This window comes from Zerene cesonia, chromosome 16 (genome assembly GCF_012273895.1).
Source record: "Zerene cesonia ecotype Mississippi chromosome 16, Zerene_cesonia_1.1, whole genome shotgun sequence".
Taxonomy (NCBI): domain Eukaryota; kingdom Metazoa; phylum Arthropoda; class Insecta; order Lepidoptera; family Pieridae; genus Zerene; species Zerene cesonia.
The window spans coordinates 5,585,309-5,609,014 of NC_052117.1; the positions used below are offsets into that span (position 1 = coordinate 5,585,309).

The 23,706-nt window shown below is 30.6% G+C and overlaps 1 protein-coding gene across 1 annotated transcript; it reads right to left on the bottom strand.

Moving 5' to 3' along the window:
- Window positions 1-1,165: 1,165 nt before the first annotated feature.
- On the bottom strand, window positions 1,166-22,796 carry LOC119832870 (fasciclin-2-like). Its single transcript, XM_038356670.1, has 16 exons — window positions 22,554-22,796; window positions 12,696-12,849; window positions 12,213-12,370; window positions 12,004-12,137; window positions 11,202-11,342; window positions 10,889-11,026; window positions 10,431-10,568; window positions 9,643-9,785; window positions 9,291-9,403; window positions 8,710-8,857; window positions 7,490-7,688; window positions 6,820-7,097; window positions 5,417-5,540; window positions 5,054-5,222; window positions 3,827-4,001; window positions 1,166-1,637 (listed from the first exon to the last, which is right to left on the bottom strand). The coding sequence occupies exons 1-16, from the start codon at window positions 22,606-22,608 to the stop codon at window positions 1,511-1,513; spliced, it is 2,394 nt and encodes a 797-aa protein (XP_038212598.1). The 5' UTR covers window positions 22,609-22,796; the 3' UTR covers window positions 1,166-1,510.
- Window positions 22,797-23,706: the final 910 nt, after the last annotated feature.

Sequence of the window (23,706 nt, forward strand, 5' to 3'; positions counted from 1 at the left end):
TATTATATGTGCGACAACTTCGTGTTTTGTTTTCATACCATTCTCCACATTGCATATTTAAAGAAAATTTTATATTTATAAATTGTATACATGATTCATATGGTGATTTATTATTAATATTTTGTTACACTTCTAACCTTATATTGTCTCTGTCTAACGCTCAATTATTTACACAGCACAAATTGCGCTAATTGTATCACGTACACCTGTTGCTTGATTTCAATTAACACGTCTATTTATTAAGCTTCAGATTTAATATTATAATACGCAACAATGGCTTTCGATTAATAATGTATTTATATGTATTTCTAGTAGGTAAATTGAAATCCCTTAATATTATAAATGCGGAAGAAACTGCTTGTTTGATGTTATTTACTTATTCTCCCAGAAATCCCATGGGAAAGGGCAGGATGTGCGGAAACCCGGACTGTATGGACTATATAATCGTGGACTTTCCTTTGACTTCGCTGGCAAAGCTGCAGGTGGAATGTTAATAATAAATAAATATACAGCAAAATGCAATTTTAACAGCGTTATTTTTATAGCTCGCTATATAATTGTATTTCTAGGAAGCAAGATAATAACGGCAGAGAGTACACCATTATTGACACCTGCCCGAGTTCTGCTCTTTTAAGGAGCCAATAAATTCAGCAAATTGCGGCTCGAGTGTGAGAACACTCAGATGTCTGTCTTAAACACGAACTTAACTGGATGATTGTTTTCGCTGAATTGGATGCGATTTTTAGAATAATTGTGAAAATGTTTTTGAACACTGTTGTTGTGTTTATGGAACTTTTGATTTACTTTCTTTGAAGTTACATAGAAATCAGTCAATAAAAAGCTTTTGGTCAATGTTGCTGGTTATGTAGCTCTAATAATAGAATTTTCCTCTTTAAAAAGGACAACTTGCTAATAAAATTCATGTTTTATTGAAGGTATAACTCATATTTATGATTATATAATATATTTTCTTATCACGTTATTCCTACTAGTATCCTCTTTCTTTATCATAACGAGATATTTGTTCAAATTGTTGTAGGAATTGGTGTTTGTTGCATAGTTATATATTTTTATGTGTTTTTTTATCATATACTTAATTACCAAAAAGTCCTCTAAAGAATGGCAGTCCAGAGAAATAAAACACTTTCTAATAAAAGGTATTTAATATAACTCTTAAAATCTTTGGTATTAACAACATGTTCTTAAGGCATTAGATTTACGAATATTATAAACAATTATTAGAATTTTAATTAAACATAATAAATAAAGTAGGTATAAATATATGTATAATAATACTTATGTACACTTATTATACAACTTTATAGCAAAACCTATAATATCAACAATTAACATACACGTTCAAAATAACTATGGAAAATATATACTTTCATAAAATAGGTAATCAAAATAATTTATTATTAAATGTTTAAAAACTGCAAAGTAACAATCCCTTAGTGTCTAACATACCTAATATAGTATTATCACTAGGTATTATACAGATATATATAAACTATACGGCAGAATGTTTCCCAGTAATCACACCCGTGGTTTTATTATATTCATATTCCTTGTGACCGTTAGCTGGCACCTTGGCTTCTGTTGACTCAGCGTTGTCTCGCAGAAGACCTTTTTTATCGCTAAAATAAAACGCTCTTAAAATCATCTTCACTTTGAATTAATGAAGGTTAAATGGCTTCGTTATTTTACGCTTATAAAATACTTTTATAATGATACTAAATTTAAAATCTGTCATTTTAGACATAATGACATAATGTGCTATTTTAAATGACAAGCTGAAATTGAGTTTATTTCATAGATCATTGGTTACCTAAGAGTGTTATTAATAAACTTATAGATACCACAGATAACATAATACTGTATATGTATTGTTCCTTCTACATCAAACAAATAGCACGCTCCTTCTATTTTATTTTTATAGAAATTTTATGAAAGGAGCTAGATGACCTAAAATTCTCGTGTAATTGTTTTGAGATTTTGTCGTGATTTCAAAATAATTGAGTAATTTCTAGCGGATTGATTATTGAAAATACTAAAGTCGTTACAAAAATGTCATAAATTAATCCTGTTTTATATGTATGATCTTATATATCAATAAATATTGTTCCTTGTTCCGTTAACAATTTAATCTCATAAAATGACGTACCTGTGAGTCTAACAGGTACTTCATTTTATGCTCTAGCAGTTCCATCTAGTTGAATATTTACCAACAGACCAAACAATTTTTATCACATGTGTATTGTTGTTAGGATTTTCTACTTCCAGTTAGGCCTTTGATCTATCACTAATAACACTAGCAACAATGGACAAGTTTGTCTTTTTATGTTAAAAGTTTATCATGTCGAGATCATTTAACATGAACATAGACTTGTGAATGATTTTTTAGAATTTGACTCTGACTTTGTTTTCAAAGGATCGGGATTAAAATGACCTATATTTATATTTACATTATCATTTCATGCATGACAGTGTTGTTTACGAGGATCAGTAAAAAAACAACGAATTTTTATGAATTACACTCGCATAAACTTATTTTTGCATTATGTTATTTTCTTCGGACAATGAAGTTTCATATATTTTCATAAAATATGGTGAATGAATATAGAACCTATCTGTGTTTCAATTTGTAAACCATCAAAACATTTAATTAATTATTTATTCCTAATGTGAAACAAAATTATTAAAACATCACAATTATTTAATAATCCAAGTATTTTCCGTAATTTCTCTTTATGAAGCATTTCCCAGAACTGACTCGTTCGCTCAAATAATAAATTCTAAGAAATATGTTTGTAAAATTCGTAAATTTGTTTTTATGACAATAAAAGGAAACACAACACATTTTAACTTGAAGCCCTTCAAACGATGTTTACTTCTGCGTACAAGGGTATAAATATATGTATAATTATACCTTATACCTATTAATTTTAATATAATTTCATTTATAACGTTGAAGCTTGAAAGGCTCTCCTTTATAAAATTGGGAAACGTAATTTACTTTTACATTTCATAAATTTGATTTAATCATGGAACTCAAATTATTTTTCGCGTCACTATATCGCATTATAGTAGTTTATCGATCCTTAATCAATTTATATAATGACGCAGTTTTACCTGTGTAATAAGCATACACAATTTATTATATTTTTCGAGCGTTATTTACGTAAAAAAGTATAAACATAATCGCGCAATTAAGTGAATGACGTGAAGATATTGCGATTATTTTGATATCGAACGTGTACTTTAATATAGATTACAAATCTTATTTTTAATAGGTACTATGTATCCGATCACGGTTTGTACAAACAATGAGATATTATTTTCTACAAAAAAGGGTAACCGACATCCTTAGGGAGGGATGGTATTACAAACTGGAATTGTAACCGAGTTCTAGTTTCTAAAATGGGACCAAATGTTTACACTAAAAGAAAAAAATAAATTAATAATAAATAATGCAATAAATTGTTATTACCTACGTATAAGGCATCTGCCTTTAGGATCTTACAATATTTACAGTATTACGTTAAAATATCTAGTTTAGTCATAATCTAACATTATGAGTAAACTACGTTAATTGTACTATTTATCCTTTGCGTAAGAGGTGGTCTGGAAGCGATCATTCTAAAGTGATAAGGCCGCCCCATTATACATTATTTTTAACTGTTGTTGTTAAATTTATTTTTTGTGTGATAAAATAACAAAAATAAATAAATAACATTACATATTTGACATACAAGCTTTTATTAACAAGGATATTTTATAATACACCTATTTCAGGAAAAATTATTTATTGCAATTAATAACTTACCGTTCATCTAATTTATCCGCTTGTTTGACCTTTTTCTTCTTGTTCACACAACTGGCTATAATTCCTTGTTTTCGCCACAACAAAAGAATTAAGTCTAACAACAATAACACCAAGAACACTATAACTACTACTATTCCTAATACCGCTGCAGCTGATATAGTTGATGGCTCTTTTACTATGAAGAAATAAAATTTAAATAAGATTAAAATACTTTTTAACGGATTTTAAACCCGCTTTATTCATTATTACTAATGGATAAATCGCGTTTAAAATTCGTAAAAAAGTTTTTGATTTCTAAATGCATAATACTCGCGTAAAATCAAACACAAGAAAATACTAAGATTAAAATGATCAGTAAAGTTTAACGTTATAATATGTACATAGTGAAAACAAAGATAATGTGTGGTCCTCTTGATTTCCAAACGTTAATGGACGATAAATAAATTAATTGGCTATATTTTTAAAAGAGAACGCAACATTAATTGGCTCAAATTTATATAGCTCATTTAACATTTTAATTATTATTGAATTCTTAATAGATTCGAATATTATTACTTATTTGAAATAGGTACAGGAAAAACATGAAATCAAAAACAACACAACAAAATAAATTTAAAATGACAATATCTTACTATATCCTACTAATATTATAAATGCGAAAGTTTGTAAGGATGTGTGTGTGTTTGTTGCTATTTCATGCAAAAACTACTGAACCGATTGCAATGAAATTTGGTACGTTGACAGCTGGACAACTGGAATAACATATAGGCAGCTTTTTATCCTGATATTCCTACGGGATACGCACTTACGCGGGTGAAACCGCGGGGCGCAGCTAGTAATTAATAAAATTGTAACGTTTTAATTGAAAGGAAAGTTATTCACACATGATTCCAATTACGTATCTCAACAGCTGCTGAAAATAACCCTTCATTAAAAATTTTGTTGTCTTTTACGTGAGAGAGTAATTATTTTGTACAACGATTTAACCACACTTATAAACGTGAAAGATTGTTTGTTTGGACGTTTGTCCATCAATAACGCAGACACTACTAAACGGATTTTGATGAAATTTGGTATACAGATAGGGTATGAGCTATATGAGGGTATGAGATACTTTTTATCCCGATTAAATGTTCCGTTAGGATAAAACAGGAATTTTGTTATACGGGCAGAGCCGGGAGGTTATAAATAAAAACATTAGGTATTTTTTTTCATGAGTTTTCTCACCTGGTGTTGTTATATAATTTGTTGCGACGGTAGAATTTCCAAGCGAGTTATGTGCTACTAATTCAAAATAATAAGTTGTGTTTGATTCCAATTTATTCAAATCGAATTGTGTTGTTGGTTCAATCATTTCTAAGTTACATAACTCATATTGTAGTACAAGATCCAAAACCTAGGAAAGCAATAAAGATGAATTTTACTTATGTATGAATTAATCATATTTGTTTATTTTATTTAACATTAAGAGGCTCACAACAAAATCACAAGAAAAAGGTTCCAATTTCGACAAAATATTGTGAAATAGGAAAATTAAAAAAGTGATTCGATGAAATTATTTTTTGAGTGTATGCATTTTTATTATATTACCGGGCAGTATCTTATATAGTAGAAATCAATTTGTTCGTCAGTATCATCCGATTTCCTCCATTTAAGGATTCCTTCGCTTATTGACTCTGAATCCGTCTCCCATATTGGTTCTTCGGGAGTTGATCTAAAAGTTGTGTGAAAAGTTTGTGAAATCTTACTGGTGTTTGTACCGAGTTAAAGTCAATGTTTATGTGATTCTTTTAAAGTTTTCGTTTGTCGTAATTAAATTATCAAAGTATTTTTTCCCGAAACGGTTAATAATAAATACGTATACATTGTATGATTCAATAAACATACCTTATATATTTAACAAACCTTATATATTAAATAATAAACAAATAAATAAACAAACAATACGTGAATTTAAAATCCTCTCAAAACACTCTTTATCAATACCAACACACACTACAAGAATTTATATTACGTAACTATTCAATTTTGTGTTTGGATACAGCATATTTTTTTATTTCCACATAAAACATATAAAAATTATACAAAGTTCTACAAAACAATAATTTTACGATCTAAAGATGAAGTATAGAGTATGAACAGATGTTTAAGGACGTGTATGGCTCATTAATTATAAAACTAATCAATAACAATAATTAATTAGGCATAAGCAGCACTAATTGTGGGTGTTGATCACTAAACAGTTTCTGATATGGTAAAAAATTTGGTTAATTAGTTGCAAAAAATAATATTTATTTTTAAAAACAAATTTATGTTTTATGATACACTAGCTTTTTCCCGCGGCTTCGCACTCGGTGAATTCGAAGTAGTTTAATGGATGTAAGTACACATTATAAATTTAAAAAAACCTCATCAAAATCCGTTGCGTAGTTTTAAAGATTTAAGCAAACATAGGGACAGAGAAATCGACTTTGTTTTATACTATATAGTGATTAATGATCAAACAAAAACATAAAAAGGCAATGAGAAAAATCTACCACAAATTTTAATAAAGATATTAATTTGAACAAGTTTTTATTAAACAATTGTATATTATTATCGTCTTGTTACATCCTAGATTTATTTTTGAATCCTTTTCATTATAGTAATTCAATTATATTACACAACTTGACTTGTTAAGTCATAAGTGATGAAGCCCGTATATGTTTTATACCTGAGAATATTATCCTACTAATATTATAAATGCGAAACTTGGTAAGGATGTGTGTGTGTTTGTTGCTCTTTCACACAAAAACTGCTGAACCGATTGTAATGAAATTTGGTACGTAGACAGCTGGACAACTGGAATAACATATGGGCAACTTTTTATCCCGATATTCCTACGGGATACGGACTTACGCGGGTGAAACCGCGGGGCGCAGCTAGTATGTCATATTTTAAAAAAAATCAAATAAAACCGATTAAAAATAATTAAGAAATAAAACAATACTCACTTTTCCAGTGTTACAAATTCCATGCTGTCGCTCCAAGCGCCTGCTCCTACATCATTAACGGCCGCAAATTTTATCAAATAACTACTGTTTGGTTTTAATTTATTAATTCTATATAAATTTCCCACAGCCCAAGTCCGGTTTACGTGAATATTTGTTATGTTATAATTTTCAGCCAGGTCATATTCCGATGTAAATCCTATCACATTCGGTCCAGGAATTTCTTCTGGGCCTTCGATAGAGAATGTCACGGAGGTTGATGTTACGTTTTGTATGGAAACCTAAAATAGGGCATTTAATTATTATTTTTTTTAATACAAAAATATGGACCAACCCATATTTGATAAATATGCTATGCGAATAATGAAGTTAAAGAGTTTGTTAGCTTCTTTGAACACGCTCATCTCAGGAACTCCTGAACCGATTTGAAGAATCAGGCGAACCACTAGCTCAGTTGCCGGCTATAACACAAAAGATAAATAACTACGCGTATAGTATAGTAGTATATACCAGGTTGCCTGACAGAGATTGCTGTTAAGCAATAAGGCCGCCTCTTGCACAAACGATGTCTTTTTTTTTTCTTTTTATTCTTGCTGTTTTTGTATAAGTTTATGCAATAAAGCATTATAAATAAATAAATAATAAATAAATATATAGTGTCAAATACACTAACATTTCTTATGGGCGGTGGTGGAAATCCTTCAAGGAATACAATGATCTTCTTAGCTTCTCCATAATCGTTTGTAGCGGTACACTCATACACGCCATACATTGTTTCATTATTGAAGTCTATGGGCACTTTATTTTCATTTTCAATTATTCGTCTGTTTATTTCTAATTGCACGTTCGTTGATATGTTGCTCCCTTGATACCTAGTACAAGAAGGTTGGTTACAAATTATAATACTATGCTATTAAAATTATAAACGCGAAAGTATGAACGGTTAGATGTATGAATGTCTGATATTCCTTCGCGCGAAAACAGATATCAAATTTAATACATATACGGTATCTGTATTAAATTTGGTACAGAGATAGATTATAGTCTGGATTATAGACTGGCTACTCATAACCCGGGTACTACGCGAGTAGCGCCGCGGGTTACAGCTGGTACAAGACTTCTGCTAAACAGTCAACTAGGTATATTAATTTAAAATACACATATATACGTGTAAAACTATATATATAACTATAAACATAGCTTACGCATCGAAGACACGATAAATGATCCTCATAGCAAATTTCGTGTTATGGCTCTAATAAAAACACCCACGACGCGTTGTTGGACAAACGGAGAGACCATATAGCGAAATTCATTTTCGATCTGTGATCGTAACATTCAGACTATAATTCATTCGATTTAGATTGTTTCATAATTTATTTATTTAATTTACAAGCATACCCGGCCACGTGTTGCTGTGGCTGAGTAATAATTTAATAATAATAAGATTATTATTGGGATAATTCATCGAAATAAAAACTTTTCTATCCCAAGTTGGACCAAATTACACGTAAACGGCCAAATTTCATCAAAATCGTTTGAGTTGGTGAATGTTCATTGGGAACATACATTATGACACTGGATTTTTATATATTAAGATTTTACTTAACACTATTACAATTAAATATTTTCTTGTGTTTGATTTTACGCGAGTATTATGTCTCCCCTGGACCACGCTCACTGTAAGGTGTTCGAAACGTCGGGTTAATAATATAATGAATAAATCGCGTTTAGAATCCGTTAAAAAGTTTTTTATTTCTAAATTATAACAATTTGCAAAATTTTATATCATAATTTGCAGCAATTGGACATATACAGCAAAAGATCCTAGATTTAAAAAAAAAACACTAAATAGTCGTGCAATATTTGCGTACTAGAAATAATCTAACTCACCTCCAGGTAATATTAGATGGAGGATTACTTTCATAATCGCAGGTTAAATTGACTGGATTCGAATCCCAACCCCACACATTCACTGTGGGCTTGCTGAAGTGTGGTTTATATAACACTGACATGTGCATTTCAGAGGTCACGGATTCAACTGTGGAACACAAAATAAATTTATTTTACACAAAGTTATACATGTGATATGATTATATATATTAGTATGGTTAGGTACCTACAGTGACAACTTATTTATAATAGTCACAACTAATTTATAATGAATTCACCCAATGAAACCTACTGACTTCTTGGTACAGTGGTTAACACGTGAGTGTAGAACCGAGGGGTCGTAGATTAGATTCCCGGTGGGTATGCACTAAATAATGTCTCGGTCTTACAGAACATAGAAGGCTAATCACCTGCTGGTCCATAAAGAAAATTGATCAGTGATAAACAAAATATCATCTGCCCCATACCCCACATACACGTGACTTCACTGACCCAAAAAAAACAACGCTTATACTAGCTTTATCATTTTATTAAAAAAAAATATCATAAATATAGCACAAAATTTAAAATCTATGACTTACCATCATTACTTGCATTACATATATAACTACCCTCATGTTGTCTATTCACGCGAAGAAACGATAAATAAAATTCAGTCTCGGTATCGCTTATGTTTTTACTGTCCCACACTATGCTGGAAACAGATACAATATAAAACAATTCCTTCCGCTTTTTCAAGTCAATATGAAATGAAGATACATACTGTATAACAATTCATTAAAAAAAACATTATTTATTGTAAATAAATGTAAGTTACACTTTTTTGAGAAAATAGAGGGTACATTAAAAATATAATGTGATTTTAGGTTTTAAGAAAAAAAGTATTATAATATTATTAATAGTACAGGTAGGTATTGGTTGTAAATTTATTACCTGTGGTCATCGGTTTCTTCGTTTAAAAACAATAAATTTATTTTGGGGATCGGAATACCACTAGCTTTACACACAACCTGTACAGTACCATCTTCGATAGCTGTTACATTATTAAATTGCGTTATCGTAGGTGGCACTAGAACCTAAAACAAATTAAATAAAAAATACTAAGAGTAGTATTCAATCAAATTCGATACGAAAAAATATATATATAACTAGCGGTCCGCCCCGGCTTCGCCCGTGGTACATATATAGCCTATAGCCTTCCTCAATAAATGGGCTATCTAACACTGAAAGTATTTTTCAAATCGAACCAGTACTTCGTAAGGTTAGCGCGTTCAAACAAACAAACAAACTTTCAGCTTTATTATATTAGTATAGATTAGAAGCGCAGCAATTTCTTAATTTTCTTAATATTTCTAATTTGTAGAGTAATTTAATGTTAACTGAGAATAAAATAAATCACATTTTGAGTCTTAATAGAATAAACGATTTTTTTGATTAGAAAAAATTCGATCACAAGGCAGTGATTTTAGAATAAAATTCTTTAAGAAATTAAAGGCTATTTGGATTTTAAACGCGACTTATTCCGAGGGAGACTGAAACTGTCACTTTCCCCGTGAAAGTAAAAAAGCTCTCGGTGAAGTATAATGTATAATGAATAAATTTCGTTTAAAATCCGTAAAAAAAGCCTTTAATTACTAAATGTACAATTGTCGCGTAAATTTTTAATGATTGTTTGGGTACTATAAAAACCTTTATAATTATACATATATAAGGTAAGGTACCTTAAGCTCAATCTGCTTGGAGACGCTTCCAGCACTATTGTTTGCGATACACTCGTATATACCTCTATCGCTCGCTGTTATGTTTTCAAACACAATTCTATTAAAAACTTGTTCGTAATTAATCTTTGATCCATTTTCCTGAAATACATTATATTTAATTTATCTAGACTTGCTTATTTGAACTCTATATTACGTCTGTCGTGCCTGTGAACCTTACAGTTTCATGTTAAGTTAATTACCTATATTTATTTATCGCATATGTACATTTCAACAATTTGTCGATTAGACCTTAAGACTGTTTTAAAAAAAAAACAAAATTAATTTTACGGAATTTTCGCCAAACTTTTAGTACTATTTATAAAACGTATAACATCTTCGTATTTTCAAATTCACTTATAATACTTGTAATCGAAAAAACATAAAAGAATTATTATGCAAATAAAAATTATCATTCCCACATTTTGTGTAACTTTTCTCCAAGTGTACTCCGGCGGCGGTATCCCACGAGCACTACAGTCCATTGCAATCGATGCTCCTTCAAATGCTACGTTATCTGGGATGGCAGTCACTTCTTCTATTTCTGGCTTCGTTATTACCTTAAAAAAACAACACAACTTTACCATTATTTTTTCTTTAACTTCCCTATATCCAATCAAAAGCACCTAGGGAATATTATTTCAAGAAAGAATAGTATTAAGAATACAATTATAGAATATTTTTCGTAATCATTTGGTGTATAATACAAATGCGATAAAACAAGCTACTTCATACCTCAACTTTTATATCAATATTGACTTCTTCACCTGTTTCAAAATCGTTTGCTGTACATTTATAAATTCCCGTGTCTTCATCGGTTATATTACGGATAAGTAATCCAAGTCCAGATATTTCATATTTACTGTCATCTGTTATCTGAAATGTAATTAGTCATATAATTTCCGACTCTTCGACAACCGTACTATTATTATAAATGTGAAATGTAGGTGTCTGTTGCCTCTTCACGCCTAAATGGATTTGGATGAAATTTTGTACCAAGAGAGCTCGATAACTGAGAACGGACATAGGTTTTATCAACGAAATCCACGATATCAAGTTCACGATGCGCGTTTTTACTTGTTTTTTATTAGCTTGGTAGGTTTGTAACCGACTCCTTTTCGGCGGGATTTTGACTCACTTTTAAACGGCCAGATTTCATTTAAGCTTTGTAATAAGTATTTTCATTCAATATAAATGCTTCAGCTTTTAAGTTTAAAAGAGTTCATTTTTACTAATCTAAATAAAAAATAGATGGTTGCTCCAAGCGCAAGCTTTGGGTAATATAAGAAATTATTATTATATTTAAACGATTACTTATACTTATGTTTTATTTAATAAACGAAATCCCTTACCCATTTCCCCAGCGTTTCCTAATATATTTTCGCTTACGAAAGCAAATTACAAAATAAATTAACTTTCGTTTGATACAAAATTATTATTACAAAATGAGTTACAAATAAAACGCTCAATAACAGTACAGTAAATATGTCCCAGTGCCTCAAGCTGTTTGTACACTTATTTTATTACAAATTCTCACCTCAATAGGTTCATTGCCATCTTTATGCCAGCTAATCAATGGATCAGTCTCACCTCTAGCTTCGCAATTGATAAGCGCATCAGCCCCGCTAACTACATATTGCGCTTCCTTCGTATTAACAAAGTACGGTGGATCTATAACACATAATAATTAGTATTAATTACCAGTATCGTATATCGGGTAATTAACTATATGCCCGCTTTACGCACCATATGCTTCGACGTCATATGTACGATAGTGTATCTGGTCGTTGTAATCAGTCACGCATTTATAGTTGCCAGATATAGATTTGCTTATGTTCGTAATATAAAGGCTGTAGGTCACTTCATCCCACCACTCCGTGTACACGTTCGATTTTGTACCTGGTCTTGTGGAAATAATTATTTAAGAATAACACAAATATTAAGTTAATAGATCTAGCATATAATTGCGATGGTGAGGATCTTTTACACGTGGAAATCAAATTTTAATTGATTCGATCTGGTGCGGCCCAGCGATGTAATTTTTGATGTTTTAAACCATTAGCACTATATCAGAATTTTGTGCGGCAAAGATGCAAGCAACAAGTAAGTTCAATTAATTTTAAATTCAGCACTCTTTCCATATTTCTTTCGTAACTATGTCCTCAACATTCAATCTGCCGCAGTAATGAGTGGCATAATTAAGGGCTAGGAGAAAATAACTTGTATTACCCCGAAGGTTCGATTGTCTGATCGTGGGTATCGAGCCATTGTAACATTATCCTCGAACTAGTTGGCTGTTCACAACGACACTCCATATAAAAAGTGCTTCCTGTTTTTAGTCTGTATTCATATTCCTGATTATCAGTGAAACACGCGAAGCACACTGAAAAGAAAGAAATATCTTCAAGAATTCACATTTTGAATGTATTAAAAGAATATACATTTTTTATTTTTCTTTGTTTATGAATTTGCATACATCGCCTGGTAAATGTAAAAACGGAGATCTATAAACGGACTACGATTATTACATTACTTAAAATGTCTCTGAAATAACTCGGAGAATTTACCCAGTGAGTTAGATAACTCAGTAATTTTAGAAGCTAAATGAAAGATGGAGGGAAATTTGTTCATAGCGAATCTTATTTAAGTTCCACAAAAGTTGTCGAGATCGCAATATGAATCTCCCCTGAGTGGCGGCATCCTGAAGTTTTGTTTAAACTAATTTATCGTTCGACTCACGTTGCAAGATTGATGAGATAAATCGCTGATGTTTGGGTACATAAAGCAAGATTTATTTACAGGATTTATAGCACCTTGATGTTAAAGTTTACATGAATCTTATGGCTTCTGTGTGAGGTAAGTATAATTTATATTTTTAGACAATTAGGTATAATGAAGCAAAATTGAAAATGCCTAGATAATATGCATATTGTGAAATTGAAGCATTATTGATTATACAAAATATTATACATGAAGTACGCGAGCGGAAAATACTTAATTTATGAGATTGAATAAATTCGTCTCAGGCTTTTTTGTCGGTTTGATGACGATGAGTGAATTTTTTACGATATTTTTCATTATACATAGGAAATAACGTTTCCACTAATAATATTGAGAGATAAAACAAATATTTTTTTATTTATTTACGTCCTTTTCTTATGGACATACCACAACTCAAGAAAACGTTCCACGTAATTGCATTAAGTATAATTATTAACTACCAATTAGGCTATGGTTTATTTAACGTCTAATCAACGAAGACAGAAAGAATCCACTCTATCAAATTAGTTCCGATGACGAAAATCGTATTATCTCAATCTTGACAGACATCTAATGGATACGAAATTTGTGGGGTTCCAAAGATATTCTGTCGAATCTATTGATCGGTCTCCCCCTATAGATAATAAAAATAGATACTTAATACGAAAGTTAATTCTTCTATTACAGTTATAAATTGATACGTTTGAAAAGACACTTATAGACAAAATTTTAGCTAACGAGTGCCACATATATACTTACTATTGAAATATTTCAGTTGCACATATTTTCGTTGAAATGAGTTGTAAAGCATAAATAGTACGTCATGTAACAAAGTGGCGGTAGGCATTAAAATAAGATTAGTGCGGTGTTTACGTCATTACGAAAGATGAAACAGAAAACGAAATGTTTGATCTTTAAGAAACAAAGAAGCAGTGAAGTTTCGAATCGTAGTGGTAAAGTTAAAAATACAGTTTCACTTCAATGCCATTTGCATAAAAAATATTAGAATATTCCATTACAGTTTGAATAGGCAAGATGTAGTTTAAAGCGTGCGTTCTTTGTTTTTGTATATTATTTTTCGTGAGACATAGTTACGAAGTTCGATTTTAAATAGATTTTATCATATTTTATTTAACTTCTTTGAAAGTTTGCCCAATAAATCTTCTATTGTATTTGGCGCTTTCTATCTGTTAATACGGAAAATATATCACTGTTTCTTGTTTTGATAATTTTATGACTATTATTTTACATTCAATTAGATTACTCAATTTATCCAATTAAGGTGCGCTAATTGGAAAAATTATGTCAAAAATTTATACGATGGACCATTACAATAACCGGTAAATACTGTGGTAATATTAATGTATGAAGATATATATAATATCTCTTTATATCATGAAACCAAAGCACATATATAAAGACAAATATTTTAAACCATTGTTCGTTTCTTCATTTGTTTAAATCGTAACAAAGTAATTGGAAATTTTTCTCTCTATCTACCGGAAAACAATCTTTTAGCAACTTGCCTAGACTGAGTACATAAAAGAACACTGCTGAGATGAACAATTTTCCATGGTTATTTTAAAAGTATTTTATTACGTTCCTCGCAAATTTTTAAGAGGCTTACTAAGCTTCGCTCTTATTCACAGAGTACTTAAGACTGTTAATGCCTTAAGATGCTTAAACTTCTACCTCTGAATAGTGTTTCAAGTTTAAGGACGAAACAATTGGACATAATGAAATAATACGATGCATAAACTTGGTGACTCACTTCTGTAAGAATTCTAGCCATATTAAATAGATCAGTGTGTAGACTGTAACATAAGCCAAATGCAAATCTGACAAATGATTTTAAGATGTCATGAACTGACATCATCCCTATAAGCGTTCCCGTAACAAAGGATTTTTCAAGGACTCTGTTTTTACGACGTCTTGAATTAATGCAGCTGGTTTATAATATTGCGAAATATATTTTGTGCGCAAATAAATTGTCTAGCGTCGTACAAGGCCAGAATGATTAGCTACATTAGATATTGAATGAAAAAGTGCCACGTCCAATGAGCTTAACTATCAGGAATTTGCTTGTGTTTAAAATAAACAAAAGTTTAGTAAAGCTGGGTATATGAAATAAATTGAAGCGTTTCTTATGGATGTAACTTATAACTTATATCTATGAGTTATTTTGGAAAGGTATCATTTTGTATTGTAAGTACTTTTATTTTTCATTTTATGTTGATGTTTATTCATATAAAAAATAGGAAGAAATAAGATTTTTTATTACGAGACTAGTATGTAATATCCACACAGTATTGAAATTATATACCACATCTGAATAATAATGTTATTTATAACATTGATGCAAATAAGTATAAATTCTATCAATTCTTAGAAGTAAACTACCAATCTTAGCCTGGTATGATCGATGTGATATTACTACTATAGAACGCTAAATTAATTTACAAAATCAGCATTTATTACATGCATTTTACATAATACAATATCTGATGTACGAATTTAAAATTAGTAGTATTAAGAAAAGTAGGTTCACAAAAGTTGTAACAGACCGTACATAAAGCCAAGTACAAGATCTCTCACTAAACTTTCCCGAGTAACTGTAATGTAGTTTACTCTCAACACCTCGCACTTTAAAACATATTGTCCAGTACCCAAACGAAACAAAGAATTCTTGCGAATCTTTGGAAATAGTATTTCCCTCCCCTTGAATTATTATTATCGGTTCGTTAGTGGAAAAGCATTCGGAACCGCGTCGATACGATTTAATGTTATTTCTCCCAAGTGAAAGAATTAGCACATTGGAAAATGGCTTAGGGCGATACCCTTCCCAATATAAATTTATAGCTAGTTTACTCTGAATATAGTTAGGTATATTTTAACATTGTAAGTTTTTTGTTGAATATAACTATGTATTAATTATCAAATTATAGATACATATTTGTATCTCCAATTTAAATAAAGATATTGCTGCAATTTTCCCGTTCTTATTATATCTGAAAATACATGTACTAATTTTGTTATTGATATTTTTTCATTTATGACTGACATGATTTAAACATAAAAAAACGGGAAAATCGCAGAAATATCTATAATATAAAGAAATAACTATAATAAAAAAAACCCTCCTGCTCCCCATTCACCTTCATGTATTACATTTAGGTACATAAGTAGTATTTTACACATTTAGTAGTCAACAAAGTCTCTAAGAACTCTGTTTTTAATGTAATAGAAGCCAACTGAGCCGGTGGTTGGCCTGATGGTAAGCTATCGCCACCGCCCATACTTTTAAGAGGTAAGGGATAAGGAACGGATTGACGACTGGCAAGAAGGAATGGACTGGAAAGGTTGAGGGTAAAAAAACGGGCCTCCAGCTCCCCATTCCCCTTCGTGGATTACATTTAGGTACATAAGTAGTATTTTAGTAGGTTATTGTAAAGATTTAAATATTCAAAATTACATCACAAAACTTCATACAAACGATCTAGATCACCGGGTCATAGGAAGTACATTTTCATTTGTCCTTTATGAATATCATAACAAACGGTGTTAACTGCTTTGTCATTTGACATTGTTGTACAGTCACACACTAATCAGTGTCCATCTAAATAAAACTGGAGTATACAGTTTTACAAATAACGTAGACACGTTTAGTAATTGAATATACTTACTCTATAAATAAACATACAAATTATGTTTTATGGCTAATGAAACATTTTTAACTTGTTTGTTTATTTATTTTGTTAATAAAAATGCTGGTCAATTCAGAATACAAACAATACTATAAAAACTGCCTCAAATAAGGAGACCGTTAATTGGTGCACTATTTCACAAAATCATTTAATCAAAATGAAATAGATTGTTCAAATTTAAGGAGCTGATATAAAAATACATACAAAAGGCTTAATATAATAAACCATATTCTAAGGAAATACAATATTAATTTAATATAATCCTTTATAACAATACATGAGACTCAAGCTTCACCTAAAACTATTTCGAGAATTCTACGTATTATAACTGTCCAGAAAGCGCATTGTTGTAACATAGTACACATATCATACACGTAAGCTCACGTAGGTTAGAATCAACGTGGAATCAACTATATCCTGTAATCATGCACTGGGAATAATCTATCCATTTGGGGATTTGCATTCGCATTTAGCCTTTAAGTTCCGATTTAGCGCAATAATATTTCACAAAGAGCGCATTTAGTATTCGTTCACTTGTAAAACAAATATTTGTGAGCAAGTAATCATTCATTTGAAGAGTAGTAAATTTGCTATGTGAGCTAAAAATACAATAAGTGTTACTACGGAGGTTTTTGGAAATCCTCTAGTAATGTTCCTGTTGAAAAACAGAACTTGTATTATTATGGCTTATTAGTTTACTTATATATAAATTCAAAACTTGAAAGTTGTTTGAACCGGAACATGAACTGGCTTATAATATCATTGAAATGGTGAATGTTTCTACATAAGAAACATTAGTATATTAAATTAGTATACTCAGCGTCGAAGTTTCATCTGATATATATAGGATTAGTGACGCCAGTCGCCACACAAAGGTAAGGCATTCTTGGAAACCTTGTAAATTCAGCTAGAATCAACACTTGATGTGAAACAACCTGAATATCAAATATGAAAGTTACCTTTGTATGTTACACAACTTCTACGATTATAATGTTTACACCAAAATATTGTAATTTGTTACTCGTATTGTACGTATTATGAATAATGTCAAAAAATCTCGATGTTTCATATTTAATATTACATTTAATCCACTTAGATAAACTGTCGTACTTCTAACTATATAAAAATTTATACATGGGATATTTGGGAGTCGAGCACGCTAATACTTTGTGGGATAGGTATCACACGCCAACAGAAGACGGGAGTAAATAAGAAGCATGGAGATGCTACTTTGTCTCGAACGGTGAGTGGGGGACATTATATACGTAGGACATTAGGAGATAAGCTGTAAGATATCTAATTTTCATGAGAATATCCTTTGACCATGCAGGCCACAGCTAGTAACACTATATTTTATTTGGGTAATGTGTTATTAACATCCCTTATAACATTATAAATTATTTATAGTTCCGTTGGATAAATGTACGAGAGTATTTATCGCCACCACACATTGTTCAGAATTGTACTTACAAGTAATAAATGCCTTCTTTTCCTTTGATGTTAGCTTGCTTTTATAAACTGTGTGACCTAATTAAACTCTCATATTAATAATACAAGCGAACAAGCTTTCTAGAAGATATTTATATGGCAATTAAGGTTATTAGCTTCGTTAAATATGTGTTTATCATCGCCTGTGTTTCGGTAAACTAATTAGCAGCCAAAATTCCACCAGTTTACACGAGTATATTATGTTATTATGAAGTATCGCCACGTGATTTGATAAAAGTAGGTATAACGTTAGGTTTACCAGTACATAAGTGTATAATCTATGGTTAGGTTCGTTCCTGATACGGTAGGTATAAGAAACGAACCTTAGCGTACTGCACAGGATTGCATATTCAGCCGCTGTCAATCTAAGTTTTTCATTTATTTTAATAATCTTATTAATTATTAGCTAACTTCGCAACGCTGGAGAAAATTTGGTGACAATTTTTTCTGTATATTTTTTAAACTTAAAACCTTCATTTGACTATTTGATTTGTATATATATAGATTAAAATACTTAGTTTCAAAAAATCTATAAGTACAAACAAAAAAAAATGGAATTCGACATAATTTTTGTTAAGTTTATTTTAACATGTATTTTACGTAATTCCCTTACATCTTACGAAAGAAAATCATCATTTTTCGCAATAGAACTTAGATAAAAAGATGACTAAACATTTTTTGTAAACAGATTGCATTAGCTTTATTAACTTTGTATCTCGGTTTCTCGAACAAGGACTCCAGTATAAAGTTTTCAAGTCCACACCAACGCAGCCAACGTTTATTTCTGAACCGTCTAAAGTTTAAACTTGTATTCATAAAGCAACAATGCATTTCCTTGGGAATAAGCAGAGATTGAAACTTTGAGATAAATACATTATTACCCAGTGTTATAATTTTGGTGTAAACTATTGCGGAAGTTATATGAAATGGCCGAAAGTCTAGGGCTTAATTTGAAGTAAACTTTTGGGGGTATTTATAAGTTTAAATTAGAGAATGAATGCCAATATGTATTCAACGTTGTTAATTCTTAGCAAATTACGTAAATAGTACAATATATATGATGAATGATCGCATTACTGATTTGGTTTAGAGGGTTCTTTTATGCGTGTGTTGTGGTTCTACAAGAGGTATATTTATTTACCAGTTTTATCCAATCAGTGTGTGAGTTGAGAAAGTGTAATGAACAATAAAATTCATGTAAGCCAAACAGTATTCTGCAATTATAAATTAAATAATGAAATGATACAAACTTCCACGATCGAAAGCATCCTTCTATTAAATATTTTGAAACAACAACAAATAATATTTTAAAGGGAATACTAAATAATATTCTTCAAAACATCCTTTGTTTACTTTTTAACTTCCACATTAGCTCGCATTAATCAAAGACATATCAATCAGCATCATTCAATTTGTTTCTATTCTCAATACAGAGGCATGTAACCCTTTATTAGAACGCCATGATATAATGCGACGTTCATAATTTTAGGAATTGGAACCGTCACTGTAGATTTAACGAGCTCAACTAGCTGGCGACTGAGACTCGATTAATATACTAGTGGCTATGGTCACTGGTCACGTATTATTAAAAATATACTTATATTTTGAACATTCCAACTAATGTTTTTTGTTTCTTTTGGATGAGGAAGAATGTTGAATACGTTAAGATATAATTCAATCCAGAAGCACTTTATCACTGTGTATAAAAATGTTGATGATAAATTTCATTCATTTTTAGTTTGGAATTTAATGTTGCAGCAATTATTATGTTCTTTTATAAAGTAATTGTTTTCATTTTCTAGTATGAAATTAATAATAAGGACATATAATATAGCTAGATACCTCACCAATAACTGATAACAATAAAATTTCTTCCATGTAAAATATGTATAAAAAAAAACTTTATTTTTTTAGGTTATGTACAGAAGTAATAAATTACGCTAACTATTAATACTCATTTCTTACGCTATTACTATATAGTATAAAACTAACTCGCCTTCCGCTGTCTGTGTGTCTGTATGCTTAGATCTCTTAAATTACGCAATAGATTTTGATAGATTTTTCTAGTAGATAGAGTGAAGGTTTATAAGATATAATAATAAAAAAGAAAAAGGGCGTTTTATTCCGAATTTAACACATGCGAAGTCGCAGGCAAAAGCTAGTTTTATATAATATAAGGACCCGCCTCAGATTTACACGGCTGTAATTAGGTATGTACCTAACTTACCACCTCATAATACTAAGAATAAAATCTTAGTATCTAAAAAACTCACATCAAAATCTGTTGTATTGTTTTAAATATGCGTATGGACAGTGGAATTAAGCATCTTTTTCGTTTTAATGACATACTAGCTTTTGCCCGCGGCTTCGCACGCGTCAATTCGGAGTAGTTTAAAAGATGTTATTATACATATAAACCTTCCTCTCTAAAAAAACCATCAAAATCCGATCGAATCGGGACTCAATCAAAATCCGATCGAATCCGAATCGGGACAGAGAAAGCGATTTTGTTTTATACTTTGAAGTGATTTTGATGGAAAGCATACGTTCAGAATTCAGGTTAGTTGTCCAAACTTCGTTAATTTTTTCATTTAAAACCTTATCTTGTAAAATGGAAAAGTAGCTTTAATTAACTTTGTATTAGGAATACTCATTATACTTAGTTGGTTAAATACGCAGAATCAAATGAATGATTAATTTAAGTAAATCGCGTATAACACCTAGTTAAAATATGATCAATTTGAATGGATTATTCTAAAAAAAACATCAATCGTAATGAAACAATTATGCCATATCAACTTCATTATTAGCAATACAATAACCATCCGGTTTATTTTTAACATAACTAAATAGGTGACATACTGTATGTAGAACAGTATCACATATGAGCGGTAACACATACGATACGTTATATCATATATCACATATCCTTGATAAATATAGCTGTTATACGTTTACTTTTCTTAATTACTTGTTCGAGTATACAAAGAAGTTGTGACATGAAACATGATCTATGCCCCTTCTCAAATATATTTTATATTGGTATCCTAAATAGCAGCCTGCGAGTACTGTGTTTAGTTGGGTGAATGAGGGATTTATTCCGTATCCATTCCCTAATCCTTCCCGGTTCATTCCTCTATTCCTATCGACAATCCTTCCCTTTTCCCTCTACGCCTTAAAAGCATGCAATGCCCTTGAACATTTGCTAAATAGGGCCTCTCTGTGCATGGGCGGTGGTGATGGCTTAGTCAAGCGATGCACCAGCTTTAACATAAAAATGCAATATCGATCAAATTCTAACAGCGCTATACTCATTCGTTAAAACCTACTGGACGGATATTCGACAGATTTGATAATCCATAAATGTTGCATGCACTATAAACATTACCCATTATATAATTATCTACAAACAGATCTACGTTTAAATACATAAGTTTATAGAATAATGTGTGATTCCGACAAACAAACCTCGAGTTAATTTAATCTTACATTTATTATTTTCAATAGGCAGAAAAATTATTTAACATGCCTTATTAGCAGCAGGTATAGTAACTCAATAAAGCGTTAAAAATAATCACTATACAAATGATATACGACATTAAATATAAGTGGGTCAGTAGACATTATAAAGTTCTTTGGTTTTAAAACTTCGTAATCACTTTATAAAACCATTTCAGGATTGGATTAACTACCAAAGAAATCTAATGATGGGAAGGTAATTTCATTTTTAAACTTTGTTCAAGTTTTTTTCATAAAAGTAAAGTAAGTTACGCATAACTAAATTTTAATTTGAAATGAATAATATAGTTCAAAAAAATAAGAAACAAATTAAAATATGTTAATAACTAAGTATTTCTTTAACCAGAATAATTTAAACTTATAGTTATTACAAATTGGATTAAATGCAAACTTAATATTTATGTGGAATTAACTGAATGGAATTGGGTCCTGAAAATTTAAATTATTATAGTGATAAAGCTTTACCATATAATAGTAGTTATCATTAGAAAAATTATCTGAAGGTGTTAGCAATACAATTTTAAATATAACTTTATAATAGCACGTGACCTTATCCGTGAATATTAATTTTTTATATAAAGTACCAACTAAAAATAAAAAACAAAAAATGACTTACCATGAGGCACGAAAACCATAACTATAATAGTAAATACAAAGTTTTTTTCCTTCATGTTTATTTATAAACAACAGCTGGAATCCAAAATAAAAACAAGAAATGACGCAATTTTACCGCGCGTCTACGACGGGCGTTCCAAATTTGAATGTTTGGATGCGTTCGGAAACTTGCACTAATTGATTTGTGCGGTTGTCTCATGTATTCGAGCGGCTTGATGTAACACGACTGACGTTGTAGCTTTGCTTGAACGACACACGCTTGAAAACGGCGCGTATATTGTTCTAAACATCACGCTTATTTTTAGAGTTGTTTCAATAGAACCGTTGGCTGGCTAAGGAATTTCATACTTGATAGTTAAAGGTTCCGAAACGTAAACTTTATGAAGTATAAAAATTCCTAACTAGAAATAGCAACTGCTTAATTTAGCCATCGTGTTAGATAATTGCTAAATAAATTGTTCGACATAAGTCTTGTCGTTAACCGAAATGTTATCTTTTTGTTATGGCTAAGTGAAGTTTGTGAAAAATGATAGCTAATTTCGGGAGGATGGAAATTTCTTTTCATGTTTTTCCTTATCACCGCGGATCGTTATTGTTCTGCTAATGCGATGATATTTTTGCAAAATATCTACCCTTTTAAAGATCTTGTTATGGAGGGTAAGAACAAGCAATGTGTTTTTACGCTCTGGTTAAATAAATCGCTTCTTGTTACTGAACGCAACATTGAAGAAGGGAAGACGGGGATAGAATGAATAAAAAGTGCAACGTTGCTTAATCATTGTGGTATTAAGAGCACAAAAGACTAATATTATGGTTTTTGTTTAAAACCGAGAAGCGGAAGTAGGTAATTTTTTTTTAATACGTTATGAAAAAGATGTGTGAAGTCTAAGGGTTAAAAAGTAGTATCTTACCAAAAGGAAAGTTAAATACTATTAATTGATTGAATAAGCGAACCGTTAGCAATAATAAATATCCTTAAAATAAACTTTAGATTCATACATTAGAGTATATTATATTTATTATGATAGATATTAATTAAACCTAAGTATTTCTAGGTCCTTGAATAAATTATAAGGTTGGTGAGTAATTCATTTCTTACGTATAGGATAATGTAGCATTAAATAAAATGTCAACACGATTTAAGTGCTTGGTAA